At 38.9% G+C, this 27,940-nt stretch overlaps 3 protein-coding genes across 5 annotated transcripts; 1 reads left to right on the top strand and 2 right to left on the bottom strand.

The window, feature by feature from the left end:
- On the top strand, positions 1–11,064 carry LOC140358037 (uncharacterized). Its single transcript, XM_072442685.1, has 4 exons — positions 1–152; positions 4,837–4,893; positions 8,913–9,028; positions 9,784–11,064. The coding sequence occupies exons 1-4, from the start codon at positions 66–68 to the stop codon at positions 10,217–10,219; spliced, it is 696 nt and encodes a 231-aa protein (XP_072298786.1). The 5' UTR covers positions 1–65; the 3' UTR covers positions 10,220–11,064.
- A 184-nt stretch (positions 11,065–11,248) lies between these two features.
- Positions 11,249–17,399, bottom strand: fbxo25 (F-box protein 25). Of its 3 annotated transcripts, XR_011926687.1 has the most exons (11): positions 17,236–17,399; positions 14,203–14,306; positions 13,999–14,045; positions 13,831–13,923; positions 13,658–13,751; positions 13,120–13,304; positions 12,863–13,045; positions 12,490–12,633; positions 12,334–12,360; positions 11,645–11,930; positions 11,249–11,601 (listed from the first exon to the last, which is right to left on the bottom strand). XR_011926687.1 is itself a non-coding variant. In XM_072442660.1 (10 exons), the coding sequence occupies exons 1-10, from the start codon at positions 17,349–17,351 to the stop codon at positions 11,841–11,843; spliced, it is 1,083 nt and encodes a 360-aa protein (XP_072298761.1). In that variant the 5' UTR covers positions 17,352–17,399; the 3' UTR covers positions 11,249–11,840. The 3 variants fall into 3 exon arrangements, 2 of the variants coding, with proteins under 2 accessions (XP_072298761.1, XP_072298773.1); XM_072442660.1 differs by having other exon boundaries at positions 11,249–11,930; XM_072442672.1 differs by lacking the exon at positions 12,334–12,360 and having other exon boundaries at positions 11,249–11,930.
- A 1,694-nt stretch (positions 17,400–19,093) lies between these two features.
- On the bottom strand, positions 19,094–20,721 carry fam110c (family with sequence similarity 110 member C). The gene has a single exon (XM_072442646.1). The coding sequence runs from the start codon at positions 20,711–20,713 to the stop codon at positions 19,751–19,753; it is 963 nt and encodes a 320-aa protein (XP_072298747.1). The 5' UTR covers positions 20,714–20,721; the 3' UTR covers positions 19,094–19,750.
- Positions 20,722–27,940: the final 7,219 nt, after the last annotated feature.

Here is a 27,940-nt window from a genome sequence, read left to right as displayed (position 1 = left end):
TTGAGCAACACTGGGCGCGCGTCGGGACTCGATTTGCGCGAAGAATAAAAGTCACTGAAGGAATAATGTTCAAGAAGAACAAGAGCAAAGTGCTGGTGGATTATGCCTCGGAGGAAGACGACATGTCCTGGCACTATCATCACTCCTACAAGGTAAAAGATGCGATCAAAGGGAAATAACACTTGGACTAACGATGTAACTGTGTCTAAAGGACACTATTCCGCTTAAATGTCAGTTCCCCCTATCCAAATGTTGTAAACTGATGTAAATGTCCTCTCTGTTGTTCTCATTTTTTTAATGGTTCCTTCTTTTCCCATTGTGAGATAACAAGAGGCTTTACTTAACTGTGACTTCAAAGAGTTTTAAGTGTCATAATGTGAAGCTTTTGTGAACGTTTCTTGGTGTTGGGGGAGGGAAGAGAGCAACTGAGATATGAAGTCAGCTGATATGGGGAGAGAGAAATGGAGTTGTAGAGAGCCTCTAGAAAAGCACCATTTAGGCTATAATTTGATTACAAAGTAGAGTAGTAGAGTAGTGAGTAACGGATCAGATAAAGGCATTACAAATGTGAGAATTGGTCAATACATCACTTATTTTTATTTTTTGCCTTCCTTGTCTTTGATAGTTTCCAATAACTTCCTCATCAAAGTCTCAACTTGGTCCATGGGGGGTCTCCCTTTACAAGCAGCTGTGTCCTCTCAGGGTGCCAAGTGTTTACATTTAGTCGTTCTGTAAAACTCCATAGGGAAGAATTGAGTTAAAAGTGGAAAAAGTAAAAGCCAGTGACAGATAATGTGTATTTGATAACAATATGAGTCATGAAGTCCTGTCCAGACCTCTAAGTTACACCAGTTATTGCAATGATGTGTCAAAGTTTGATTTCATGCAGTCTGGCATTGTCAGTGTCATTGTCGGACAGTTATTGCAATATAATCCTGTCAAATATTTGTCTTGGGCTAGTGATGTGATAAAAACATGAAACTTTTTCTCTCTTTCTCTCGTCGATTTTCATTTGGATTTTATTTTGTCTCATTAAAAACAAATCACATGTTTGTTCAATGTTAATGTCCTGAACATGAGCCCATGCATATGCTGAAAAAATGAGATACTGTGCCATTTTTAATCTGGATGTTGTCCTTTCTAATCCTCAATGTGCAGTTTAATTGGGTCAGTTTAATCGCGGTGTTAGTTTGGAGCAGAGTTCAGACTTTTGAGGAAGAAATTTGACATTTGATTGTGTTGAATGGTCATTATTACTAAAGATCCACTTAATAATTGACAGTCAACACACAAAAAAAGTCAAATTACGTCATTACCACATGCTTTTATTGACAAGAGGAGTGACTTTAGATTTCTGGATTAAAACGACCCAGGTAAGCGTATCACTGACAATTACAAATGACCCAATCCCAATAATATTTCGATTATAATTATACAATCATAATCGAGAATATTTATGGTCTCAAGTTTCATGTATTTTGCAATCACTGTCTTAAATATATCATTACATTACAGCACATCTTGCTCAAACATGTGGAATTCTGATTAGAGATGAAACTAAATTCTCCACTCCTACGTCCCCTCACATTTATTTACTTGTTTGTTTGTAACACTGATGCGATTCGCTGCCAATGAGTCGCTCTGAGCTGTTTTTTGGATGCCTTAACAGTGGGCGTCCGCACGAGATTACAGCACAACTTAGTATGAAAACCCTGGGAAAGTAAGCTGTTTAGTCTTCCCTGGGTAAACCGTTGGTGGCGATGACGTGCATGCGAACTAAGGGTCAACGTTAGGGTCAATAATGCTACGTGAAAGTCGAGATAAAATGATGCAAGACTGAGCGAGGCTTAAAGATATGGCATGCAGCTATTTCGATTGAAAAATCTGAGTTTAGATTGTGGTTTTCTTTCTTTGATTGTGGTTTTCTTTCTTTGCGTTTTTTTTTTTCTTTTTTCCCCTGTGTTTGTTTTTGACCTGACTGGAAAAGTACAACGCGAGATAACAACCTGACCAACATGTTCAGATATTTAAGTAGTAGATCCAATGACAATAAGTACTGTGAAACTTTGTTGCCGGTATACTTTTACTGCACAACCAACAAAGTAAAAACGGTGTACTGATGTCAATTCTTTAGGTATCTACACTTTGCTTAAGTACATTTTGCACTGGATAATTCTAACTTTAACTTCACTACATTTGAGAGCAGGTGTCTGTACTTCCTACTCCACTCAAATATACAAATAAGAAATGACCAGAAATATTCAATATATTTTCAAACAGGTACGTCAACACTTTTACTTGGGTAGATTATTTTTGGTGATACTTTTACTGAACAAAATTGGGTACTTCATCCACCACAAAATCTGCAAGTATCATTCTACTATAACTAACATAAACCAGATACTAGTATTTCAACAACTGCTACAACTTCTGTTTCGAGGAATGTAAAAGAGAAAAACCACATGTTTGATTTAAAAAGATGTTACGAAAACTGATAAAACCGTGCCTGTTTCTTAATACATCACACATTTTCCCTCAGAATGTCGTTTCGGTTGGATTGGAGTAACTTTCCAGGCCCGGGCAAAGGCAGTTAAGAAGCTAAGTGGGGTAAAAGTGCTGAGGGCAGATCTGCAGTCAATAACCGTGTGCTCCTGGGGCCCTTAAGGCTCTGTGCTGCGACCTGTTTTCCATTCTTTATTAAAGTTTGACAGCCCGCCTCTGCTTGTGTCCGTGTGTCCGAGGCTTATTGAAACAGACCTAATAACAACACCGCGGGACTCTCGGTGGGCCCGGCTTAGGCTCGTGAATCAGGTGGATAAAATGTGCACAAAAACATGTATATTGCGATAAACCAGACATTTCCCAGTTCTCATCCCTACATTTCCTTTAACCTGAGCGCAAAGTACAAATGCCTTTCTATTTGGGGTGGACCGTAGAGTCGTTGCAGTTCGAGACTACATTTTATACATTTTGAAAACTCGAACACTGACTGCTTAATTGAGTCGTTGCAGGTTAAATATATTAATGAGTAACTGTGTGGATCAAATGAAAAACAAAACAATTACTTACCGGTACTATATATAATTTAGTTTCTGTATTCTGCTTCTGTGGTAGAATTGTCAAAAGCTCAATACTAAAACTAGTATGAAAACGAGACACGGGCGATGTATCTGTTCAAATATCGGTATCGGTCCGATTGGGAAAATGTTGCCAATACAGTATTTGGCACCAACATTTTGATCGAAGCTGCTCCTCAGTGCGTCAGATGTGTCTTTTTGAACAGATTAAAGAGCCAAAACTTAAACAGAAAAGTAATTGGGCTAAAAAACATGGCTGTATATTCACATGTAACACATTATTGTATATCCCAGAACTTCACATATATATAGAAACATAGTCATTTGAAAGAGAAATTACACTCTTAACTTCTTTGTGGGATTGAAATGGGAGTTGAGCCTTTTCGTAAGTAACAAATCGAGTCTGAATTGTCTTTTCTGTAGCGCGGACACTCTGGGCCCAGCCAGATAGAGTAAGAAATGCCCCCCTGAGCTACAAAAGCACTCTCGTTGTTTTGTGTAACCCTACTCCGGCCCCTCCCTCTCCTCTCTCCTCATCAGTCTTTGATCAGCGAAGGTGGCACAAACCCACAATCCTTTGCTCAGACATGACCGACCAGCGTCTCTTTCTCTCTCGCTCTCTCCATTTTAAGTTGTTCAATGATAGAAGTCTTAAGAGCTTTGATCATTTTACAGGAATCCTTATCCTGGCCGGGAGTCAGTAATAATCTCATCATGCTTTCACAGTGGCCTCTCCTCGTGATTAAATGCTCCCCGAGACTCCTGGATCGTGGTCAAGACAACAGCTCAGGCCTAAGACGGTCATAAAAGGCGATATGACTAAGCAGAGATGCGTACGGTGCAGCTTATGCAACTGCTCTTTGAATCGACTATGTGCTTCGGTGGCGTTAACTGTTCATCTCGTCGTGACTATCTTGAATTTCGGTCATCGTATTTTGCCTTAGGGCCTGTAAATGTATCAGTCTATAATCTTGAGAGGTAAATATTGGCCATGCTTTTGTCAAGAATGTTTGGTTAATCGGGAAATTAAAGACGCAATGTAATCGTAAGAATTATAAGAAGAATTATAATTGTGACCATTTTAGAAGCAAAATTAAGTCCTTTCAGTTCAACCTGTACGACATGGTGCTTTTTATGTGTCTGTTTATGTCACAATTTACTACACTAAAGCTGGTCACATACTATTGGAACAGTATTTTTTATAGAATGAAATAAAACTAAGGATTTCTCTGTAGTTTTGTTACATATCGGTAATTGTTATGTCGTGATATTTCTTCTCACAATGATCGCACCACTAACATTTGATATCCCGACCATTTGACTCATGGATGAACTTACCAAACATACAACGGTCAGTGTGTGAAATAATGCTGTTGCTTTATTGGAATAACTGAACAGCAAGTGCACACTAGGAACAAATTAAGGGAGACCTATGTCCACGTTAGACAATAACCGCATAAAAAGCAATTAAATGTGCGTATTTTGGCGCAGAGAGCACAAAGGGACTAAAGTAGCCGCACTCTTATCTGCATGAATAGTTAAGACGATGAACCAGGACTTAGCTCTGTATATTTTGTTTGGATCTGAGGTTTCTCTCCCTCCTTTTCCCCCTCTAACGCTGTTTACACGGCTCCTCTTTAAAGGGGAACCCGTTTTTCACCAGGAAGTACTGCACACTCCGTAAACACCTCAAGTATTCGTGGTACCGTGCGCTAAGGGGGTAGTGTTTGGACTGACTGTGTGCTTGTGTGCGTTTCAGGACAAAGACATAGAAGGAGAGGAAGAGGAGGAGGAAGCCGTTACCGTGGTGTCAAAGGTAAACACCGACACCAGACAAGAAGCACAGACACGAGTAGCTAAGGGCGCAAAGCAAATGTTCTGTTGTTTTGAGTTTTGGGCTGAATCTGAACATTTACAAGATACAATGATCAAATCAAGTCTTATCTTAGTTTACTTTTTGGTTTGTATGTCACAATAACACATGGCTACAATGCAAAATATCAGGATAAACGATATTATGGAATCTACTTTATCCCACTGACACAATAACTCTAAAGCCGAAAAATCCCATAAACCCTTTATCAAATAATACAGTATCTTTGAAAAACATGATACACAAATACAAAGGGGATAAAACACTTCAAGTCATTAGTTAGTCTCTATTTGTTCTACATAGAAATAACCAAAAAAAGTCCCACTATTGCAAAGAAAATGTACACACGATACATATTGAGCCCACAGAACATCAGAATTGAGGCTGAACTAGCACTAAAACTCGACTCAACCAGGACTAAAAACAGGACCAAATAAAGTCTAGAACCTGGTTTAGTTCTTGTCTAAAAATACCATTTGCTCTTTGCCTTAGTGTTATTTTTGGTCGTCAGATGTTTTTTTTCGTATATCGAGCGCGCCCATATGAACATTTTGTTTGTGTACACTTTACACGGTTACGGTCTGAGATAAGTCTTATCTCACTCTAGTCACAACAGGCACGGAGTGTTCAAGCCGGCTCAAAATGTGCAAATTCTGTCTTATGTCTCCTGTATCTGTCTATATCTCCTCTTTCTGACCTATGCGGCCAAATTCACACACTTGCTGATACTTCTAGTTGTATTTCTTGTTATTACATACGGGTTAAAGTTAAGCAGACTATTGCTGAGGCCGCACTGTGTACCTATAAACATGCCTTTGCAGTCATCCTGATCAACAAAACGAAGCAGTTCGGATGACTAATGTTAAATTCTTGTAACTGGCAAGTCTCGCTGACAGCAGTGAGGAGTATTAGGGTAAAATCGGCACAATTTTGTTCATGGATGTTTGAATTCTACATTTGTTTGTGGGCCTATAGCATCATTTGCTGTATCGGGTGTCAGTTCCAGTATATCGGCTTTTTAAACTGATGTAATTAGACTTTTCTGGCAGGTTTATTTCTTTTTTGTGTGTGTTATGATTATATTAGGCCTGGCACCATAACAAGTGTGATATATTGCAACAGAAAATAACAGAAAATAATCCTGTAAAGCAGGACAATCCCAGTAAACCCTTTTATGAATGTACAAAATACCAACAAACAGAACGAAACACTAGTGTGTATAATGAGCCATAGGAGTAATGTATTCAAACCTGAACAACTGCAATAAATCAATCAATAAATGAACCTCTTCTAGTGCAAATAAAAGTACACACAACAGATATTGAGCCGCCAAAATTATTACTATTTATTATTAATATTAACACTGTTTAACATCTTTATAGTTTATTTTTTTTACAGGTTTTAGAAAATATTTGGATCAGTCATATTTTGCTCATGTTTTCAGGATGTTATTGTCTTTTTTTAATTTTTTTATTAATGCTTATTTATTTTTGTATTTATTCATCCATCTATTTATCTATTTCTTTAATTCTTTCCAAATACAAAACAGTAACAATAGTGAGGACAACAAGAACACAAACAGAAAAAGCCAGACGACACAGACATTAGACAAATAGAGGGAAAACGGTCCAGAAACAGAGCGGGGCAGGATGTTATTTTCATTCTTTGCACTGGTAAAGTATCAACATCGGCGTCTGATCCGAAGTGTTGGCCAGTGGAACGCCAGGATTATAAAATCTCCGCGTTGATTCTTTGTTTTGAGTTCGCCTTGCACCTCAGTTCATGTACTCACTGTGAACCTTGCCCTTCCCACATTGGCGCATTGTGTGGCCTCTGTAAATAGATGCTCGGTAGGTGCTGCAGTTCACATGACATTTTTCTGTTGCTGTCCTGTTTGCGAGGATAAGGCGCTCGGACACAGACGGGAAGGAAACTCCACATTCTTTCTAGGAGCAGAACACTTCAGACAGAACAATTAGTGAGCCTGAAGCAGCTGAAAATAGACCTCTCTGACACTTTCCACCGGCTCCTGAGCTGATATGCACTTTTATGTCCGTATTAGGATTGAGGGATGGAGAGGAGTGCAGGTTGAAACGCTACTAAAGCTCTCAAACACGTGGTTTTGGATGAATAGTGTGCAACCAAAGTAAGAAGGTGTAAAAGTACTGCAAATGCTGACACCTCTTTAGTAAATCCTCAATCCTTTGTTTTCTTGAAGGGAATTCTGCAACACACTGTGTGTTTACTGTTACTGCATCAATGTCTGCTGTTTGAGACCTGACTACTACAACTACCTTTATGTAGCATTAAAGAAACTGAACTATTTTTGTTCTTTTATTTGAAATGAATCTTTTAAAAGTGACCTTTAATAAACATCCAAACTACTAATTTCTTCAAAAAGTGAATTAGGCATCAGTTTTTTGGATGTTACATCAAGGAGATCCTGTTGAAACAATTGTATTGCTGCCAGAGATAACAACAATAAAGTTTTATTTTACTTATTTTTACTCATCCGTTTTTACCGCGGCAATAACTACCGGTACTCTTCCTGGGCTCCACATAGTAGTCAGTGTTTTTACTTACAAGATGTCTTTTTATCCTGTTTATCTGACTTTAGCAAATTTAAACACATAGATTATTTAGAAAATAATGGATTTGTTTGCAGAAAGAGGAAGTACTATAAGGCTGTGTTGTCTCTATTTCATTCATGGCAGTAAAACATAAAACAAGTGGTTGTGAAGAGTTTAACTTCATAACTAGGCCATTCTCAGGAGAAAAGTGTGTTGCATTTCTTGCATCACTGTTTTTTTGGACCTTAGGCTCTCGCTGTGGAGAATGGTAAATAGATAGTCCTCTGTTTGGACATACAGAGCTGGTATTTCTGCTCCTCTTCTGGTATCTGCAGAAAATCTGATCCACACTTTACTCTCATGGCCCACAGGCTGTGTGAGAGGACGTGATCTCATCTCTCATGAAACGTACCTTCTTTATTTACTGTGGTGTAGATTTGACTCTTGAACACATGCTTTCATTTCACTGTAGATTTGGCAGAAGAAGAAATCTTTTCAATATGCCTGCAACGATTAATCAACTAATAATGATTTATTGACTATGAAACATAAATTTAGTCATATTTTTGATCATTGTAATCGTAATTTGGACTATACAAACTCTAAAACACCATAATATATAATTATATAATAAATAATTATAATGAAGACAGAGGCCTTTATTAAATCAACATTTTAAATAAGAATACACTTTATTTGGTTTAAAATGTATCAAAAAATTCTCAATTTTCATTAGAAATAATTGTTTAATTGGTCGACTAATCAAAAAATAATTGTTAGTGATGTACTTTACCTCTACTTATAATATTTCAAAGTGAGTTTTGATACTGAATACCTCCTTAAGTTTATCCATATAGAAACAAAGCACTGTCATTCCTGATGTTCGCTTGCATTTCTTGCTTATTCCTGCTGCATTCTCGCATCTCTGTCATCAAAACTAGCAGATAAAATCTCGCAGACTTTGCACATTGTAGGTAAAAAAAAAAAAGCTGAGGTTTCCCAGGAGGTCAGATACATCCATCAAATTGTGTTATGAATACTGAGAATGTTTTGATTAGCGGTTGGCTCAAGCAGGCACGAACGTACGCATCGACCTTGACTTTTCACTTCACAGACGGGCAGGGAAATCAAGCCAAAATGTTCCTTAATCGTCCATGAGGCAGATGTGGATGTAGGAGGCAGGGACAAGGGAGTAACACTGGAATTCAACCTTAAGTGACTTGAGAGCCAAATATGTAGCTGGTATAAACAAACTTGGACGTGATCGGTGAGATTGGGGTCTTTAAAAAGATGTTTCAACACAGACAAATTCCTCAATAAATCAGAAAGAATAGAACTGTTTAACATGCACAGGATAAAGCAAATAAAACGATGTGTCTTGTATCTTGTCAGGAGGCCAAAGTGAAGAAGATCACGTCGAAAAAGGAGCGGAAGGACAAGAAGATGTTTTCCTCCAAAGACGACGAGCACTTGTTGTTGACGGGGGAGAATGTGGCTGATCGCAGAGGGTAAGGCTACAGTTACAATCTTTTATAACATAAATGTAATTGTAGTTTCAGTTTGTAACGCCATCATTCGTTCATTTACCGACCTCTAGTGGTGTTAGATAGTACTGTCTTGCAGCTCACGACCTACTGCACTACTTATGGGTGTTCAAATGTCTCTTCTGATACTGAAAAGGGTAAACAACACCAATTCATAGGGTTACACTTTATACTAAAGAAAACGGACATCTGGATCCACATTAAAAATCCTTCCTCACAAAATCATTATTCAGCTATGAACACAAAAATCTTTGGTGGAGGTAATATATTCTCTTGCAAGTGAAAGTCTGAAGGGCCGTGTCGTCTCGTCTCTGCTTCCCAGCTATAAAAGTCACACTGGGTTTACATTAACTTAAAGTGTGTCCCACAAGAGCACTTTAATGGTCAAGTGCGCTGCTGCTGTAAACACAATTTCAGCTTGATTAAGAATAATGATGTCTCGTATAACATTTGCACTTGTTTATTTATAAGAGACAGGCCTTGAATTTAGCAGCCAGTTAAGATTAAAACGGATATATAGGAAGTGTAGCAGTGTGTGGTAAAACTTGAATGAATCACTTACTGCGTCGCACAAACAACAGGAATTCCTATGTATATAATGGTTAGTCGTATGGGGGAACATTCCACTCCCCGGTGTTAAAAATGTCTGAACTATTTATAGCTTAAAGATAACATTGAAAAAGGTTTGTTTATCCATATCTCCCAAATCTTCTTCAAAGGTCTCACAAGAAGATCAAGAATGAGGAGAAGGAGAAGGAGAAGAAGCCAGAGAAGGAGAAGAAGCCAGAGAAGGGGCAATGTTTTTGGGAAAGCGTAACTACAACTATGCGGCAAATCTCACCGGCCAAAAAACTGGAGAAGATTGAAGGATGGGAGCAGCCTCAAACGGAGCACTCGAGCGAAACGGACAAACTCTCAGACGATAAGCAGCAAAGGGGGGACAGCGTGATGCCTTGTCTCGAGGCCGTAGATCCAGATTTGGACTCGTGGGCGGGGAGAGGCCAAGAGGACAACTCGCGATACGCCAACCTGTCCGACTCCAAGGATCGAGTGGGCGCGGTGAGGTGGACGGACCGCGCCAAGGTCAAACTAGCTGGCATCGGCAGGATGGGCCGGGGGATCGTGTCAGAAAACATGTGGGAGGGGCTGAAATAGACCAACATTTTCATTATTAAGGAGGCTGAAGAAATGCATTTGAACAATCTTTAAAAATAAGTACATATAATGAATGAGTTTACGTGTGGAATCAGTGGACAAAATAGATCAAATAGAGAGTAGTTGTGACTCAAAGTGACCAAGACTGAGAACTGGCTGTTACAAACGACAGAATGAGTTGTAAAAACATAATATTTCCAACCGGCCTTTACTCAGGTTATTCATGGGTTTCTATTCCAGGCAACAGAGTATGAAAAGATAACTATTTTCAACTATTTTGCTATGAGAACAGTCCTACGTTTTAATTATTCTGAAACCCATGGATCGAAACTCATTCTTCTCACACTTAGAAGCTGATACTTTGAAGGTGGCATTGTTCAATTACCCAAGTTCTCGTTAGTTTTAGCAGGTCTCGATTGACAGGCCAATGAAAACTGGCTTTGGTCAATCAGCAGTTTAGTTTTGTGTCTGCAGAGAAACAAAATTAGTTCCTCTGTGGTGGATAAAAAAACAAAACAAGAGAAAGCCTTAAATGCACAGCACATTTGCAATAGAAGTACTGTGGAGAATATGCAAATCTACAGCCTCCGGTGCTGCTGAAATGTGAGTTTACCTAAAGGCAGTTACTTGTGCAGTTTTGTTAAATCCTGTGAAATATTTTACTACTAGAAATTATTTTGGGAATGATTTTTGCTACGGTGTGATTTTTGTTTTGTTTGTCAAGAGTTGAATGCTATTTATGAAAATGTTTTTGTGAAAATTAAAGACAAATTCAATGTACTGTACACAATATTTGAAGTGCCTTGTATTAATAAAAATATGTACATATGTATTTGTTAAAAGAACATTTGTGTGTTATTTATTGTAAAAGGAAAAAAAAAAAGAAAAGTGGTTTCACCTGAAAATATTCAAGGTTTTGGAAATATTGAAGAGTTTTATGCCATTAATTAGCAAGAATACAATTATAAAAATGTAAATATAAAAATGAGTCCTATTAACAACTGGTACACATTAGAGAATAAAACATGACAGTTTTAGAAAGGATTTTATTATTGTTACTCTCACATACTCACATACTCACAACAGTACCTTGGCTTCCCCCACATTGGAGTGATCGAGGAGAATTATAAAAGTTTAAGAAAAGGGTATAAAATGTGCATCTTTTCATAAATAGTGTTTGTACATTTCCCTGTCTGTTACACGACGAATAAAACTTCACAAAGCAGACCTCACAAGACCAACTATACAGGAGATTTATTAACAGAGACATGCATTCATAAAACCCCAAAGTCGTGTTCATTAATGATAAACACTATGAGTCAGACGTTTACTGCCATTATGTTCACTTTACGTAAACAGTCACACTTTTACCACGCAGCATCCTTATTTTACATTTGACCTCTTACAGAACGATACTGAGTGTACATTATTGTTATTTTCGCTCTCCATGTGCGTGTGGAACATAACAACACTTTAGACATTCGACATTCGTAACATTGAAAAACAGTACTTTTCGCACAAGAATAGATTAAATAAGGACAAAACATGATCATTGCGCAAAGCCCTTTGTAATTTGACTACATTGTTAAAGTCCCATGCACGCTTTTGGTTGGTTTCGGGGTTAATACTGGAAGAGTTCAATAAAGTCCAGCGGGGAGATGGGCATGAGGCACTTGTCTGGGTCAAGGGCTGTGCAGGGATGTCCCCAGTCCTGCAACAGTCGACAAGCTTTCATTACAGGAGAAACTGGACAAGCTTTTACATTTACACACGTGCATTTCCTGTTGACAAACGTATAACTGGTCATGACAAAGCACTGTCTTTTTTGGTTGTTAATCGTGAAGCTTTTTACTTCACAGCATTGTAAGCACTTATACAAAGCTGCGTTCATAGTACAGCAAGGTAGTTAAAAATATAAAAGGCCTCTATGTGGGATTTGTCATATTTCTGACATTTGTTGACAGATATGGCATGCACAACTGGCATAGATGATAACAGAAAGAGATGCTATAAAACAAATAACAAAGTGCAATCCTAAGAGTGTTCACATAAGTACATTTTCACTACAAATACATTATAACCGCAGCAGAAATGTATAATAGGAGACAAAGTACCTTGAATATTAATGCCAGGTGTAGATCCTAAAGAAAGAGAGTCAGAACGAAGGCAAGAGGAAAAGAAACCACACCAGAGAGAGGGTTAACAGGATCCAAAGTGTAGTGCCAGTGGATTTTAGTTTGGTTTACATGACTAAAAAGGGGATATCTCACCTGCCAGAAGAGGATGTGACAGTGTTTGCAGTAGTGTAATGTGTCTCCATATTGCTCTCTCATGGGGTAATGTTTCTTTAACGTGAAGTACATCAGCTTCCAGTCCACGTTGTCAGTCTTGGTCATAACTAAGTTCTTATGATACTGAATTTGGGAAACATAGAAACAAACACAATCTTAACAACAATAACCATGAGTTGTGGATCTTATACTCATGAGATCTGTATGAAGAGAGAATGGTACATGTTCCAATCCTGCCCTCTAGTGGTGAAAGGCTTGAAGCACTTTTCAATCGCCACAACAACTAGATTTTTAAACTGCTGCTGTTTGGAGCGAAACATATCTAATGTGAATATCAACAAATCTTTCTCACCTCTTTATCAGAGAAATGAAAGAAGCAGAGCTTTTTCCACAGTATCTTGTCCTCACTGAGGAAGCGCAGAGTGGGCATGGCCTGACCCAGATTAATGATGTCACAGGCGTCAGACAGCTTACACAGGATCTTGTTGTGCATGTGAATGGGCAAGTCACTCAAGGACATGCCATTGCACAGATGCTGACAAGAATAAACAGAAGAGACATTAAAATTGTTCATTAAAAACATACTTGGACGTGTTTGTGCTCTCTCACCTTTGGGATCTGCAGGTTGTTGAGCTGCTCCTGCCACTTTAGGATAGTCTCCAGTCGGGACATCCAGATGTTAATATTCCCCACAAGAACAACCCTCCCCACAGGAACGGTCAGACTGTGCAACGTGGAGACCAAGTCCTGCAGCAGATCCTTGACAAGGCGCGGGTTATAGCAGTCATCAAGCACTAGAGAGCACACAAAAACACTTTTAGAACAGAGGAAGAAAAGGCTACGTCAAATTCAGAGTGATCGCTAAACTATGCAGTGCAATAGGCAGAAAACTGGTTAGAAATTAGATGGATAATGACATCTATCAATTAAAACAGTAAAAAATGTTGTTTCTCTATTTCTCTAAAATTGACCAATAATCCCCAGAGAGGAAGGTTGGGTAAAAAAAGCACTTGTAAACAGTAAACTGCAGAGGGCCACTCGCTTGACTGGTTCTCTGAGCCATAAGCTGCTGTTTAACAATTAAAGGTGTCTGGTTAACTAAGGCCTGGAGACAAAGAAAAGCAAGAGTTCAATTCAAAACACTCACCTTTTTGTACAATCTTTTCAAGTATATTGAAGTAATTCTTTTGAGCAGCTCCACTTAAAGATGTAAGCTGGTACCTGGCTATCAACTGAAAAAGCTATAAGAAGAAAGACACCAGCTGAAACCAAAATACAACATACAGTATGTTAAAGTATTGGGTTATGATGATGGCCTACTTTAGCAACATAGTTAAATCTCCGCAAGTCCTCAACAGCAGTGGAAAAGTCCAGCTGGTTGAGGGCTTCTCCGAGTGTGCTGTATCCTTGTCTCTGTGAAACGAAGGGAAAGTCACTCAATCCATATCTCAAGAAATTATGAAATGTATAAGATTTAACTTCACTTACTTCTTTTGTGCTGACTTTATGCACATATATCCACTTGTCTTTTACAACTGGAGGGACAAAACAGACATAAATCAAGTAAACAAATCAGTTCATAATTTTGACATTGGCACGTTTCAAAGGTAAGAATGTCTTTGTTGCCTCTATGACCCCAGCATGAGGAATGCAGCCATGGCCTCTGCGTGTCAGTAATTAAGGAGAACTCACACTGAGACTTGGTGCTGTTGTTAAGGAGGTCCTTTTGCTGCTTGACGCTGGTCAGTTCACAAACGTCTGCCACAAACACACCGTCTTTATCGTCACTGCACAGTCTGGACACAGAACAGATGCTTGCGTTAGCAAACAGTAGAAATAATAGTAACGATCAAGAGGAAGCATGTTGATAAGTGTATTTATCCAGGTTCTTTTGTTTATGGCATTTGCCCTTGTGTAGTACAATAAAAATAACTATTTTGTGTTCATATAAAATACAATAGTACAGATATTGTCATAGAGTAAGAGAGAGTAAGACAAATACTAAATAAAATAAAATACTTTCACTGCAGGCCACATTTTCATAATAAGCATTAAGTTAAATGTTGTTTTTATTCTGAATGTACAGAATTGCCATTTTACTAAAACAAACAAAGACTGGATTGACTTGTTTTTCTGCGTCACAAACACATGATGCTTGTCTTAACAAAGGTATGGTCCAAGCGTGCATGTGCAAGTCCTTGGAATTCTAAGACAAATGCACTTGGTCAACAATTTAGTTTGCATCAGCACTGCACTGACTGATTTCCTCATTTAAATAACTCTATAAATAAATCATCATTGCCAACACAATGAACATAAAATAAAGTATTGCATTTAGGAGGATATTCTACTTTTACCATCCGGTCACACAGTTTGTTCAGATCAACGGTAATCCCTTGTCAACAAAACAAGAATCAGGAGTGGACCGGCTTTTGCATTGAAGACCATCTGCAAAAACTCTAAAACGTTCTGCGGGATTTAAGGCAGTCCTGTCTACAATTGTTGTTTTGGACATATGCAAAATTTGAATATTGAGTACGGTATACAAAGACGTAAGGGGGCATTTCACTCATTCTTATTTATTTATGCAGCCACAGCACCTGGGGAAAGCACAATCTCATCTGATCTTGTTATGTCCTTTGGCAAAACACCTTTGACTACCGGTATGTGCGAATATAAATTAGAGCGTGAGTGAGTGAGTGAGTGCTAGGTGGTGGTTGCAGGAGGAGGCGATGGTGCAGATTGGAAACCTTACTTTCATCCGTCCCAGGGCAGCTGTGGCCACAGTAGAAGCTTACTACCACCAGGTGTAACGTGAATAATGCAATGTTATGTGTCTCTTATGTGAGAGTCCAAAACAGCGCTATATGAAATCCATCCGTAATACTTTAGACCTTCACATTTTAGCACATTTATGATGGATTTCCCTAATACATCTTAAACTTACTATTATAACGAAGAAAGAAAATATAAATTTTGGGGGATTTTTCTATGCATTTTATGATGATTTGTACGTATATATGCTTGATTTGTGAACAGAAAACAAAACATACATTAACACTTCAGCACAACTACCGAGACAATATGCCACATGTTTGTTTAAATGCACGAGATGGTCTGTTCCGTTGTTCCATTCTGTAACACTGTGTGCCAGTCCAAGTCCTATAATGGAGCCTTTTCATGCAACAACAAGCCAATGTACGGCCATAGTATGTCATGGGCTTGGGAAAGTGACATCAGAGGTCCATTTATGCATGTCACATAAATTGGACAAAGTTGGACATTTTCTGAATAGTGTGGTGTCTTTAATGAATCACTGTGAGTTTTAGATGGTCTTGATCTATATCAGGACCTGTATATGACCACATAGTAACAGTAGAGAACCTACTATTGATTTGTGTTGGACATTTGACTCTATGGTTTGAGTATCAAGCCTTTTCCTTTGTACTTAAAATAGAGTTTGAAATTATTTTTGGTATGGATCCTGTATTTCAAGTTTGCTCTTATTGTACTTGAATTCAGTTTGAACACGTAAGGACCAAAGGTTTTTGAATTTTAAAAAGCTAATCATTTTTAGGGTCAGGGCAACAACTCAATGGAATAAAGTGATGCAAGAAAGTTGATCAATCAATTCATAAAGCACGGTCACTCTATGGCATTCAAGGATTAAACTAATGTGTTGGGTAAACATATCTCACACAATGGCAAATGTAACGACACCTAAATAAGGATATGGATGTCTCAGTGTAGTAGCAAAATAAATAAATACATATATTTGCTCACATTATGTGCTGAGTATTTGATCACACAAGCCAAACTATCTAAGACATATTTATAGCATGATAATAATTTGTCTGAATGAGTCTGTCATGTAAATTTGCACTTTTGATTTTAAACCTGAGGCCTGTTTCCATGGAGTCTCATTGGCAACAGCAGCAGCTTTTTTAATGGGACACACTGCACCTCCTTCTCCTTGTATCAAATGACCAGGAAATGGGACACACTGCACCTCCTTCTCCTTGTATCAAATGACCAGGAAATGGGACACACTGCACCTCCTTCTCTTTGTATCAAATGACCAGGATAAAGTTTATTCAAATAGGTCACACTCAAAGAGTAGACCATGTTTAAAAACGATCAAATCAAAATTGCAGTTTGAATGATGGCAACTTGTAAATCTATAAAAAACTATAATAATGTAACTAAACTTATTTAATTTTGATCTGCAAACAACTAAAAAGCCTGTATGAAAGTTGTACCATTACAAACATGTAATGAGAAGCATGTTAATCTAATATTAGTTTTGCATTTAATATTTCTTACTTTGTTAAATTGTAATGCTTCTGTCTTAAAAAAAAAAAAATCACTCTGAGAAAATCCTTCTATCAAACATCAAAAATTGCAATTAGATATTTTTCAAAAATGTTGCAGCCTCATAAAAGCATCCAGATTTATATATTTATGTCAATGACACAATCATAATGTTAGGTCTTAAATATTTTATTGATGTCATATGTGTCTCGTAGAGTCGGATGGATGATTGGTGCTGATTACACACTGGTAGGGGGCAAAGTTAACCCTTCATTGCATGTTGTGATGTCTTATTCTATGCTTGTGAATTGGTCATTATTAGTTACTTAAAACACACCTTCTTCAATCTAGCAAGGCAGGTAAAAAAAAAGTAACATTAGGTCACATAAACAAAGAAATGATGAATGATCTTACTCAGTAAAGTCCAAGTTGTTATTTTCCTGCCCATACAAGATGATCCTCTTCCAACCATTGTCTGTCTTCTCCCAACACCATCCAGGAGACCTCCAGTCCTTGCCCAAGAAAGGCATTTTAACCCAGACTAGTTTCTGTGCAAAAGAGGTGGAGGTTAGCGTGAAAATGTGCGGACATTTCAAATAAATGCCAAATAACAAACACTTACCATTATTATCATTATTTATTAATTTATTTTAATCATTATTATTATTATTATCACTAATATTTTCATTTTTTTCCAATTATCTTTTTATTTTTTTGTTAATGCACTGTCTCGGTTTGCACGTAAAAGAATTAGAAGGCATAATTAATACTGCAAAAAGCCCGTTGATCAGTGCAAGTTGTTATTAAATTGGGGATTACAGCGAGTGACAGTCGAGTCAACACGCACAGGCTGAACAGCTACAAACAAAACTGTACTGTGCGATCGACCTTGTATCAAAATGAGCCGTGAATCTCTGCAAAAGCCTGTTAAACTAACCTTCAGTCGTCTCCGCTGTCGTACCCTGTGTCCGTCCTTCTACTGCTGCGCTGGAAATATTGACGGAAGTAAACACGGTGCTGAGTGACACGCCCCCTCTACGCTCTGATTGGTTAGAAATTTCGCATTTATGTTGTTGCTACCCGACACGGCGACGCTCATTGGACCAGCGCGCTGTCAATCACTTTCTCAGCAGAATCGCGTTTGTTTTTCTTCTGGGGGCTTTCGAGTACACGTGACGAGAGACTGCGCACATGCACTTTAACGTTATGTTTTGATTTTGAAATGGGGGATGGGGAAAAGTGCCTGGTGCAGATGATCTGATGAGTGCACTTTCAGTTCAATACAGAACTACTGGACCATGTATATTTTATCAAGCCTTTTGTCTAGGTCAGTGTTACAGTAGCCTCAGATGATACTCTATGCATTAATTATAGATGTTTAGTCGCACTAAAATTGCGTAGCCTATTTATAGTTTTCAGAATGATGAAGAATTAGGACCGTTGCCATAGTGAGTATCAATTTAAAATAAAATATTACATAGTTTGAAAGGGGGGGAATGTCCTCAAAATGTTGCATATGAAAGTGAAACCCATGGAGTCTCAATGGAACTAGTCTTTTCTTATCCATGCAGAATAATGAAAGATTAGAATGTTGACATTGCAGTAAACAGTTTAATACAAAATACCCTGCCTTCTGAATGGGGGAAAAGAGGTCTTCAAAATGTTGCATTTAACAATAAGCTGAAACTCTTGTCATGGTGGATGAAAGTTAACAAGGCTTTTGTTGTTAATTCTTCTTAATTTTCTCAATGGACAGACGGACAACAAGAATATATCAGAACTTTAGTGTCTATTCCTTTAAACAAACTGCTGTTACAGGTTGACCCCACAGAACTTTCTCAGTGGCTCCTGATACTGCCTTGACACAAGAGCCCCCTCCTGGTGAACAGTAGATACTGCATATATGAAAGAGGTGCCAAACAGATCAGTAGAATCATGTGGATTTTCTTAGATATCTTTGTTTAACATGTAACACAAATTCAATTCATTCAAAGTATTTGTAACATTATTGTCTTAAGTATAAAACACGGATGAAGTAACATAAATATTGGGTTCGTAGAAACAAATATACTTTTAAAAAAGAACAGTATAGTAAACAGTAAAAAAACAGTAAAATAGAGATTCTATAACTGGTGTACTTTCCATAGAGTAATCTCTCCAAAAGTGTCTTCATTCTTTTATTACTGCTGTGCAAATGTAGTTGCTGGAACAGGTCTTAGAACGTTCTCAAGACACAATTCAGTCATAAACTCAAAATAACACTTCAGGGGGTTAAAAGGGGCTAATCGTAGGTGTTCTCTTGTTGGATTTTTCAGAAGAATTAAGTGCGTGCCTGGACTTGTTTGTACTATAAGTGCAACTTAAAGGAGTGCCTTTTGTACCACGTTTATAAAAGCACAAAATAGGTTTCAATACATTATTATTTCTATTATTGTGGAAACAACACTGGGTGTGAGTCTGTAACATTCAACAATACTGTTCCTTGTTCTTCTTAGGCTCAGATTTCAATGATTGAGCTTTGATTAAACGTCTAGTTCAAGCAAACAGAACACAAAGCCAGTGTGGAAGTAGACAACAAAGAAAGAATACGTGAAAATGTAGTTTTGGTCAGGTGACACATTGTTAAACCATTACTTGACTAAGAACTTTCTTGAGGTATAATTTTCACATCGCTCAAGTGTAAGCTATTGTTTGTCATTGTATTTCTTCACCTTTTCCCCCCCAAAAGTGGGCGGTGGGAAACAAATTGCACAATGACTATGACTAAGAATCTACTGTCAAATAAATTAGCAGAATAACCGTTTACCATCAGTTGACATTATCTTGGAAGCCCCAACGAAAACCTGTAATTCATAAGTTATATTTCAACAGCTTAAAAGCCAAATTGTAAATTGTAATAAAGTCTTGTGAAGTGTATTTCTTTTAAACGTCATTCAAGGTCTCGAAGCTTCTTTCCAGTCTCTGTTGCGTTCCTGCAGCTATACAGCCATTTAATTATCCTTGCATTTCTCTCAATGACAGACGTCCCCTGCCGAATCTTCTCGAGCACCTCGTCCTCCTGCAGACCGTCGCTGTTCCCGCTGCTCCTGGAGAAACCGTCGTCCGAGTTTGAGAGGCTGACACTTCTCACGCGCTGCTCCAGCTCTTCTGAGTGCACTGAGAAATTCTCTTTCCCTACCGTCTCGATAACATCCCCGTCCAGCCCGCAATATTTGAAAAAGGCGTCGAAGTCCGCAAAGTTTTTCGAGTATCTTGAGCTGATGTCGGAATGAGAGCGACTGACCCCTTTGCCGGATCTTCTGAATCCCTCTGCAGCATTAGGAACAGTGAGTAAATGTGTATTTTCTTTATTTATTTTTGTCGCCGCGCCGTTCTGTTCATCTTGTGGCGCTACTACATTCACCGTGCATTCCTGCGTTAGGCCCTCGGGTGTGGGAATTTGCTCCTGTTCCGACTCTTGCACAGTTTTGCTTTTTAACTTCCTCAAAATGTGGCGCTTTCGGTCACTGGTTGAAGCTTTTAGTAAATCACATTTCTGTCTGTACAGGAGGATAGAATCGGGACGCTTCTTCGAGCTGGATCTTCGTACCTGTCCCGGTGACACACTTTGCAAAGGACCACTACTTAAAGTCAATGGCAGGTTACTCACGAGCTTTCCCTTTGAATTCCAGCCGGATGACCCATGACTGCTAACAGACGCTGACCCGATGGAGATCACTGGTTCCTGGGTAGAGCTGATGACTTGCTGGCTTTTGACGTACTTTGCTTTACTCATAGCGAGCCTCTCCACCGCGCTCATCCCAACTTTTGTCTCACTCTCTAGCTCCATTTGCCTGCGAAGATAATCCGGACCACGTTCCAGGATCTTTGAAGGAGCACTCGGCGTCTCCATTGTAACAAAAAAAACAAGGTCACAGAGACAATATAATAATAATAAGAAAATAACTGTACACGCTTTCTCACTGTAGAGGGAAACTATAGAGATTTCATGTGAGTCCACGTCATGCCTGAGCTTGAATCGGGACAGGAGAATTCACCTTGTCTATTCACACACACGCTGATCATTACCCCACCCATTCAGCTCAGTTTTGGCCAAACACAAGCCCGTTCAAAGTACACCTGATAGCATCAAGTCTGAACAGTGAAAGAGGACACTTCCGTCTATTTTTTCCCTACTTGAAACATGTGGTTATACCTGTTGCTCAATAAACTAGAACATGTTGTATGAACAAACTTGGACAAAACATGACTCAATGGCCTGATTAAGTGATTGTCAAATGAGGTTTGGCACTTAGATCACTCCATTCAAATTGCACCCAAAAATATAAAAGGCAGGATATGCACAGCTGCCCACAACACTACAATTTAAATTAAATTGATTTCCCAGAAGCACTAAAACATTTATTATTTGGTTCAGGCTGTAAAAGTGATTGTGTTTATAGCGTGCTGTTGAATGAGTTGTGAGACAAGTAATAAAGGAAAGAGAAAAAGGGGGTAAACTGATTAGAGCGGGAAACGGAAATGTCATGGTATTAACTCAGGTCAGCCAGCTTTTGGAGCTACGCTAACACTCAGGACTGATGCCACTTTAAACTCTCGTTGCAATAGTAAACCTCTACATTTAGTCTTGTAGGTATTGTGTTCGAAGTATGTCTATTTTTTACTTTAACGGTTCACTTTGCAGCTTCTCGTGTTGTTGCTTTGCCTGACATTATTATTATCATTTATTCATACAGGGGAAACTCAATGAGATAATCTCTCTATTTAATTAATTACAGAAAAGGATTCAAATGTTTTGGATAGTAGTCTTGAAAATCTTGGACGAAAGAGGGATTACGCCGCCTCTTTTTCATGAGAACCCCGTCAGTCACAAAACACACATGAAACAAACTGTAACTGTAAAATGACTCTATGGTTTGAGTATCATGTTTTATTGACAACTGTAAAATGTCAATAAAACATTAAATAAAATGTTCAATAACTTCGCAAATATGGAATTAAATCATGCCAAGCAAGAGCACTGTGGGTATTGTGGGTAATCTTTGTGTGCTTTGAATTCAATAAAAGGCACAATATTATCTCAGTTAAATATTTTTGTTTTGTTCCACAGATTCTTGATGACATGTTCCATAGTATGGCATTAAAGTATCTACCAGTATCAGGTGACTGACCTTTCACCAGAAAAGTTACATAGTGCAACTTTAAAGAAATACAATGTAAAAATGTAATCTCGATTTAATTTATGTTGTTAAATTTGTTTATGTGATTTTTTTTCAGTTTGAATTTGACTAGTTCTGAAGTGTGAAATGTTTTTTTTTCTACTTTTATGTAACACAAATCTGAGTGGAAGATTTACTCCTGGTTTGAATTTTTTGATTTTGAGTTTATTATTTGTTCAGACATCAGAATCCAAAGTAAAGAAACTTGTTCTACACAGCAGGCATGCTGCAGTTCTAATCCTTGTCCAAGCAAACTTCACTGTGACATGTCATTTGATACATTCTTATTTTTGGCGTGAAGAGCTATAGAACTGTCACACTTCATAACAACATGCGAGAAGATGCATTTCCCAAACTTACACTTTGGAACGTCACAACAACTTTGAACAGACAGAGGGCAGCACTGCAGTGTCCAGGGAGCAGTCGCTTATAACTGCATCACAAGTTCATACTTCACACTGAGAAGAGGATTATTTTTAAAGGGAAACAGGAAATTATCTTTAGCATGTTATCAACACAAGTACATGCTTGCAGAACTTAAAATATACACTAATTTACAGCATTCATTTCAACAAGGTTTGACTCAAACACCCCTTTATTTTTATTGTGGCAAGAAGAGGGAAGAGTAGCCAAGAGTACTTTCAAACAATATTAATCAAGTAGAAGTAACACGTAGTGATCCAAATATCCAAATAAGTGTAAATGATGTTTTGTATGTGAATGTTTCTAAACGGCAGGCTGTGCTAAAACTGCCCCTCTGTGATCAAATAAAGAAATCAATCTAAAAGTGTTTGGAGAAAACAGTACTGAGTAACACTGTGTAAATAAAAAGAACAGACCAAATTTGGCAAGGTGTAAGAAAATAAGGTGTAAGAAGTGCAATAATAAGTGATGAATATAGCCGCAAGCGGCAATGATCGGCCCTCGCCACGCCGCCGCCACACCGCCGCCACGCCGCAAGAGGAGGGGGCGCTAACGCGCCCCAATTGTCCTTTTATTACGCCTACTGCTGAATCTGTGATGCTGTCACATCTTCTCCCCTTTGTTTTACCATCAAAAAGCTATTTTATTTTGAATTCTTGGCAAAATGTGCAGCTTTGCCGCACAGACACCGTGACTCTTTGAATGAAAATGTGGATAACTTTTGATGGTCCTGAAGATGAGTCTCACCAAATTTCAGGTTAATAGGGCTGACGCCCTGGGAGGAGTTTGTGAAAGTGTAAACATGTTCTGGCGATTTCCCCATTGGAATAACATGAAAGGTTTCGGTCATCGTTACGGCAACGCCATAACAATTATGACATGGGTCTCATTGACTTTTTTGATGGGGATGCTAAAATTGAGTTGTGTGTCAAATTTCATATAATTTCGCAAAACTAAACATTTAACCTCCATATAAAATCTGTAGGGGGCGCTGTGGCGCCAAATGAATTTATTTCACTTCAAGTAGGTTTAGGGCAAAGAGTTTAACAACTGATTCTAATTTGACGCAATTCGGACTTTATCTGCGCAAACGGCAGAAATTTTAAATATGGGAGATTTCTGAAATTCTAGCTACAGTTTGCGGCTTCGCCGCACAGAGACCGTGAGAGGTATCAATGTAATTTGGATAACTTTTGATGTCCCACTCCTCAGTAGCATTTTCACCAAATTTCAGCTTTTTAGGGCCAACGCCCTGGGAGGAGTTCGTAAAAGTACGACGTTTGGAAAAACTCCGAAGTCATGTTTAGCCATTTTTGAAGCAATATGGCCGACATTTGGTTGGGCGGACGGTGTTGCCGTAGTAATATTTTTTACTTCTCTTGTCACCATCTACCTCGGCGCCAAATTTCATGATTCTACGATCAGATTTTTTTTGGGTCATTTCCCATCTCTCAATGCATTTTTGGTACATTTGGGGGCGCTGACGCGCCAATTTTTTTTTATTTTAGAAAAGGGAAATAGCCAGAATGTAGAGAGGCACGATTTTTAGAGGTGTGAACATTTTTGTGACTTTTCGTCAATGTTCACTGGGTGAAAAATAGGGGGGTTGGTCCCGAGAAGAAGAAGAAGAAGAAGAAAAAGAAGATTAAAGCCGCAAGCGGCATCCAACGGCCCTCGCGGGCCGCCGGCCTTCCGACTCTGCACTTTCGACGTGATAAAGATGGCGCCCTTATTGTGTTGGATTAAAAAAGAACTTGACAGATGGCGACACAATTGACATGGCCAATCCAGTGCAAATGAACACAAGTGTCGGTCAAATGTGCGGGTCCGCCGCACAGAGACCGTGACACTTGGAATAAAAAAAATATGGACAACTTTTTATGCCCCGCTTGTGTAGATGATTTTCTCCAAATATGAGTTTGATCGGACAATCGCCCTAGGAGGAGTTTGTTAAAGTGTGAAGCGTAAATGTGAACATTTCAGAGATTTTGCTGTTTTCCCATTTCTGACATATATTTGCGGGTCCGCCACACAGAGACCGTAGCACTTAGAATCAAAATAAGGATAAGTTTTGATGCCCCGCTTGTGTAGATGATATTCTCCAAATATGAGTTTGATCGGACAATCGCCCTAGGAGGAGTTTGTTAAAGTGTGAAGCGTAAAAATGTGGTGATTTGAGCGATTCTACAATTTTCCCATAAGGATAACATGGGATGTTTCTGTCATCGCTACGGTTACGCCGTACAAAATATGACTTTGGCCCTCATACTTTTATGATCAGGATGGCAAATTAGAATTTTGTTCAAAATATCATGTCATTTGGAAAAACTCTATTGTTTATAGGCCACTCTGAAGGCCAAATAGTCAGAATTCTGGGAAACGTTTGCGGCTCCGTCGCACAGAGACCGTAAAAGTTATCCTTAAAATTTGGATAACTTTAGATGCCCCACTTGTCTAGAGGACGTACACCGATTTTGAGGTCGGTGGGCAAAACGCACAAGGAGGACTTCGTTAAAGTGTAAGACATAAAAATGTGGATATTCGAGAGATTTAGCGGTTTTCCCATAGGGATAACATGGGAGGTTTATGTCATCGCTACGACTACGCCGTAAAAATTAAGGCATTTGTCTGATTGGCTTTTTTGATTGCGACGCCAAAATAGAATTTTGGGTAAAGTTTAGAAAATTTTGGTAAAACTAATTTTTGACCTTCAATGTTAATTTAAAGGTCACTCTGTAGGGGGCGCTATCGCGCCCATTTCAATTTTGTCATCATAAACTGGTCCAAACTAGAAAGTTGAACAACTGATTCAAATTTGGTCCTAATCGGACTGGTTTTGATCAAATGGGAACAATTTTTAGATCTGCAATATCCCAAAATAAGTTGTCCAACTTTGCGGCTGCGCCGCACACAGACCGTAAAAGGTATCTCAAAAAATTTGATAACTTTAGATGCCCCACTTGTCCAGAGGATGTCCGCCGATTTTGAAGTCGGTGGGCAAAACGCCCTAGGAGGAGTTCGTCAAAGTTTGACGTGAACAAAATGGCTAACACAGCGTGTTTTCATTTTCAAAGGAAGATGGCGGGCATAGGGTAATTCTGGGGGCGTGGCCACAATAATATTTGTTTTTTGTCCTCACAAGAGGAATGCGTGTTCCGAATTTCGTAGCTCTACGACAAAGTTGACCTCGGGGCGTCTCCCATAGGCGCAATGTATTTTGACTTTTGTCGGTGGCGTTGTCACGCCATTTTTTAACGAAAAAAAAAATGGCCCAGAAAAAACAAAATTTTTCGCCGATTTTGAATTTTGGGTAAAGTTTGGTGAGTTTTTGAGCATGTTCAGGGGGTAAGATTAGAGCTCAAAAAGCAGAAGAACAAGAAAAATTAAAGGCGCAAGCGGCATCCAACGGCCCTCGCGGGCCGCCGGCCTTCCCACTCTGCGCTTTCGACTTGATAAAGATGGCGCCCTTATTGTGTGTTGAATTAAAAAAGAACTTGACAGACGGCGACACATTGGACATGGCCAATCCAGTGGAAATAAACACAAATGTCGGTCAAATGTGCGGGTCCGCCACACAGAGACCGTAGCACTTAGAATCAAAATATGGGTAAGTTTTGATGGCCCGCTTGTGTAGATGATATTCTCCAAATATGAACTTGATCGGGCTATCGCCCTAGGAGGAGTTTGTTAAAGTGTGAAGTGTAAAAATGTGGTGATTTGAGCGATTCTGCGATTTTCCCATAAGGATAACATGGGATGTTTCTGTCAACGCTACGGTTACGCCGTACAAAATATGACTTTGGCTCTCATACTTTTATGATCAGGATGGCAAATTAGAATTTTGTTCAAAATATCATGTCATTTGGAAAAACTCTATTGTTTATAGGCCACTCTGAAAGCCAAATAGTCAGAATTCTGGGAAACGTTTGCGGCTCCGTCGCACAGAGACCGTAAAAGTTATCCTTAAAATTTGGATAACTTTAGATGCCCCACTTGTCTAGAGGACGTACACCGATTTTGAGGTTCGTGGGCAAAACGCACTAGGAGGAGTTCGTTAAAGTGTGAAACATAAAAATGTGGATATTTGAGAGATTTTGCGGTTTTCCCATAGGGATAACATGGGAGGTTTCTGTCATCGCTACGACTACGCCGTAAAAAATAAGGCATTTGTCTGATTGGCTTTTTTGATCGGGACGCCAAAATAGAATTTTGGGTAAAGTTTAGAACATTTTGGTAAAACTAATTTTTGACCTTCAATGTTAATTTAAAGGTCACTCTGTAGGGGGCGCTATCACGCCCATTTCAATTTTGTCATCATAAACTGGTCCAAACTAGAAAGTTTAACAACTGATTCAAATTTGGTCCTAATCGGACTCGTTTTGATCAAATGGGAGCAATTTTTAGATCTGCAATATTCCAAAATAAGTTGTCCAACTTTGCGGCTGCGCCGCACACAGACCGTGAAAGGTATCTCAAAAAATTGGATAACTTTAGATGCCCCACTTGTCCAGAGGACGTACGCCGATTTTGAAGTCGGTGGGCAAAACGCCCTAGGAGGAGTTCGTCAAAGTTTGACGTGAACAAAATGGCTAACACAGCGTGTTTTCATTTTCAAAGGAAGATGGCGGCCATAGGGTAAGTCTGGGGGCGTGGCCACAATGATTTTTTTTTTTTGTCCTCACGAGAGGAATGCGTGTCCCGAATTTCGTAGCTTTACGACAAAGTTGACCTCGGGGCGTCTCCCATAGGCGCAATGTATTTTGACTTTTGTCGGTGGCACTGTCGCGCCATTTTTTAACGAAAAAAAAAATGGCCCAGAAAAAATACAATTTTTCGCCGATTCTGAATTTTGGGCAAAGTTTGGTGAGTTTTTGAGCATGTTCAGGGGGTCAAATTAGAGATCAAAGCGCTGAAGAAGAACAAGAAAAATAATAAAAAATATAGCCGCAAGCGGCAATGATCGGCCCTCGCCACGCCGCCGCCACGCCGCAAGAGGAGGGGGCGCTAACGCGCCCCAATTGTCCTTTTATTACGCCTACTGCTGAATCTGTGAAGCTGTCACATCTTCTCACTTTGTTTTACCATCAAAAAGCAATTTTATTTTGAATTCTTGGCAAAATGTGCGGCTTTGCCGCACAGACACCGTGACTCTTTGAATAAAAATGTGGATAACTTTTGATGGTCCACTCCTGAAGATGAGTCTCACCAAATTTCAGGTTAATATGTCTAACGCCCTAAGAGGAGTTTGTGAAAGTCTAAAGTGTAAACATGTTCTGGCGATTTCCCCATTGGAATAACATGGAAGGTTTCGGTCATCGTTACGGCAAAGCCATAACAATTATGACATGGGTCTCATTGACTTTTTTGATGGGGATGCCAAAATTGAGTTGTGTGTCAAATTTCATATAATTTCGCAAAACTAAATATAATCTGTAGGGGGCGTTGTGGCTCCAAATTAATTTATTTCACTTCAAGTA

The sequence above is a fragment of the Eucyclogobius newberryi genome, unplaced genomic scaffold (genome assembly GCF_026437365.1).
Source record: "Eucyclogobius newberryi isolate DKJ021-1_F unplaced genomic scaffold, fEucNew1.0.hap1 SCAF_1, whole genome shotgun sequence".
Classification (NCBI taxonomy): Eukaryota; Metazoa; Chordata; class Actinopteri; order Gobiiformes; family Gobiidae; genus Eucyclogobius; species Eucyclogobius newberryi.
This window is presented reverse-complemented; position numbering and strand designations above follow the sequence as displayed.

Excerpts from the sequence above, each read along its gene's own strand:
- LOC140358037 (XM_072442685.1), top strand. The coding sequence starts at position 66 with ATGTTCAAGAAGAACAAGAGCAAAGTGCTGGTGGATTATGCCTCGGAG. Across the intron at positions 153-4,836 it reads ACTATCATCACTCCTACAAG|GACAAAGACATAGAAGGAGA; the intron begins GTAAAAGATGCG and ends TGTGCGTTTCAG. Across the intron at positions 4,894-8,912 it reads CCGTTACCGTGGTGTCAAAG|GAGGCCAAAGTGAAGAAGAT; the intron begins GTAAACACCGAC and ends GTATCTTGTCAG.
- fbxo25 (XM_072442660.1), bottom strand. The coding sequence starts at position 17,351 with ATGCCTTTCTTGGGCAAGGACTGGAGGTCTCCTGGATGGTGTTGGGAG. Across the intron at positions 13,924-13,998 it reads ATAAAGTCAGCACAAAAGAA|AGACAAGGATACAGCACACT; the intron begins GTAAGTGAAGTT and ends TTCGTTTCACAG. Across the intron at positions 13,305-13,657 it reads TGAAAAGATTGTACAAAAAG|TGCTTGATGACTGCTATAAC; the intron begins GTGAGTGTTTTG and ends TGTGCTCTCTAG.
- fam110c (XM_072442646.1), bottom strand. The coding sequence starts at position 20,713 with ATGGAGACGCCGAGTGCTCCTTCAAAGATCCTGGAACGTGGTCCGGAT.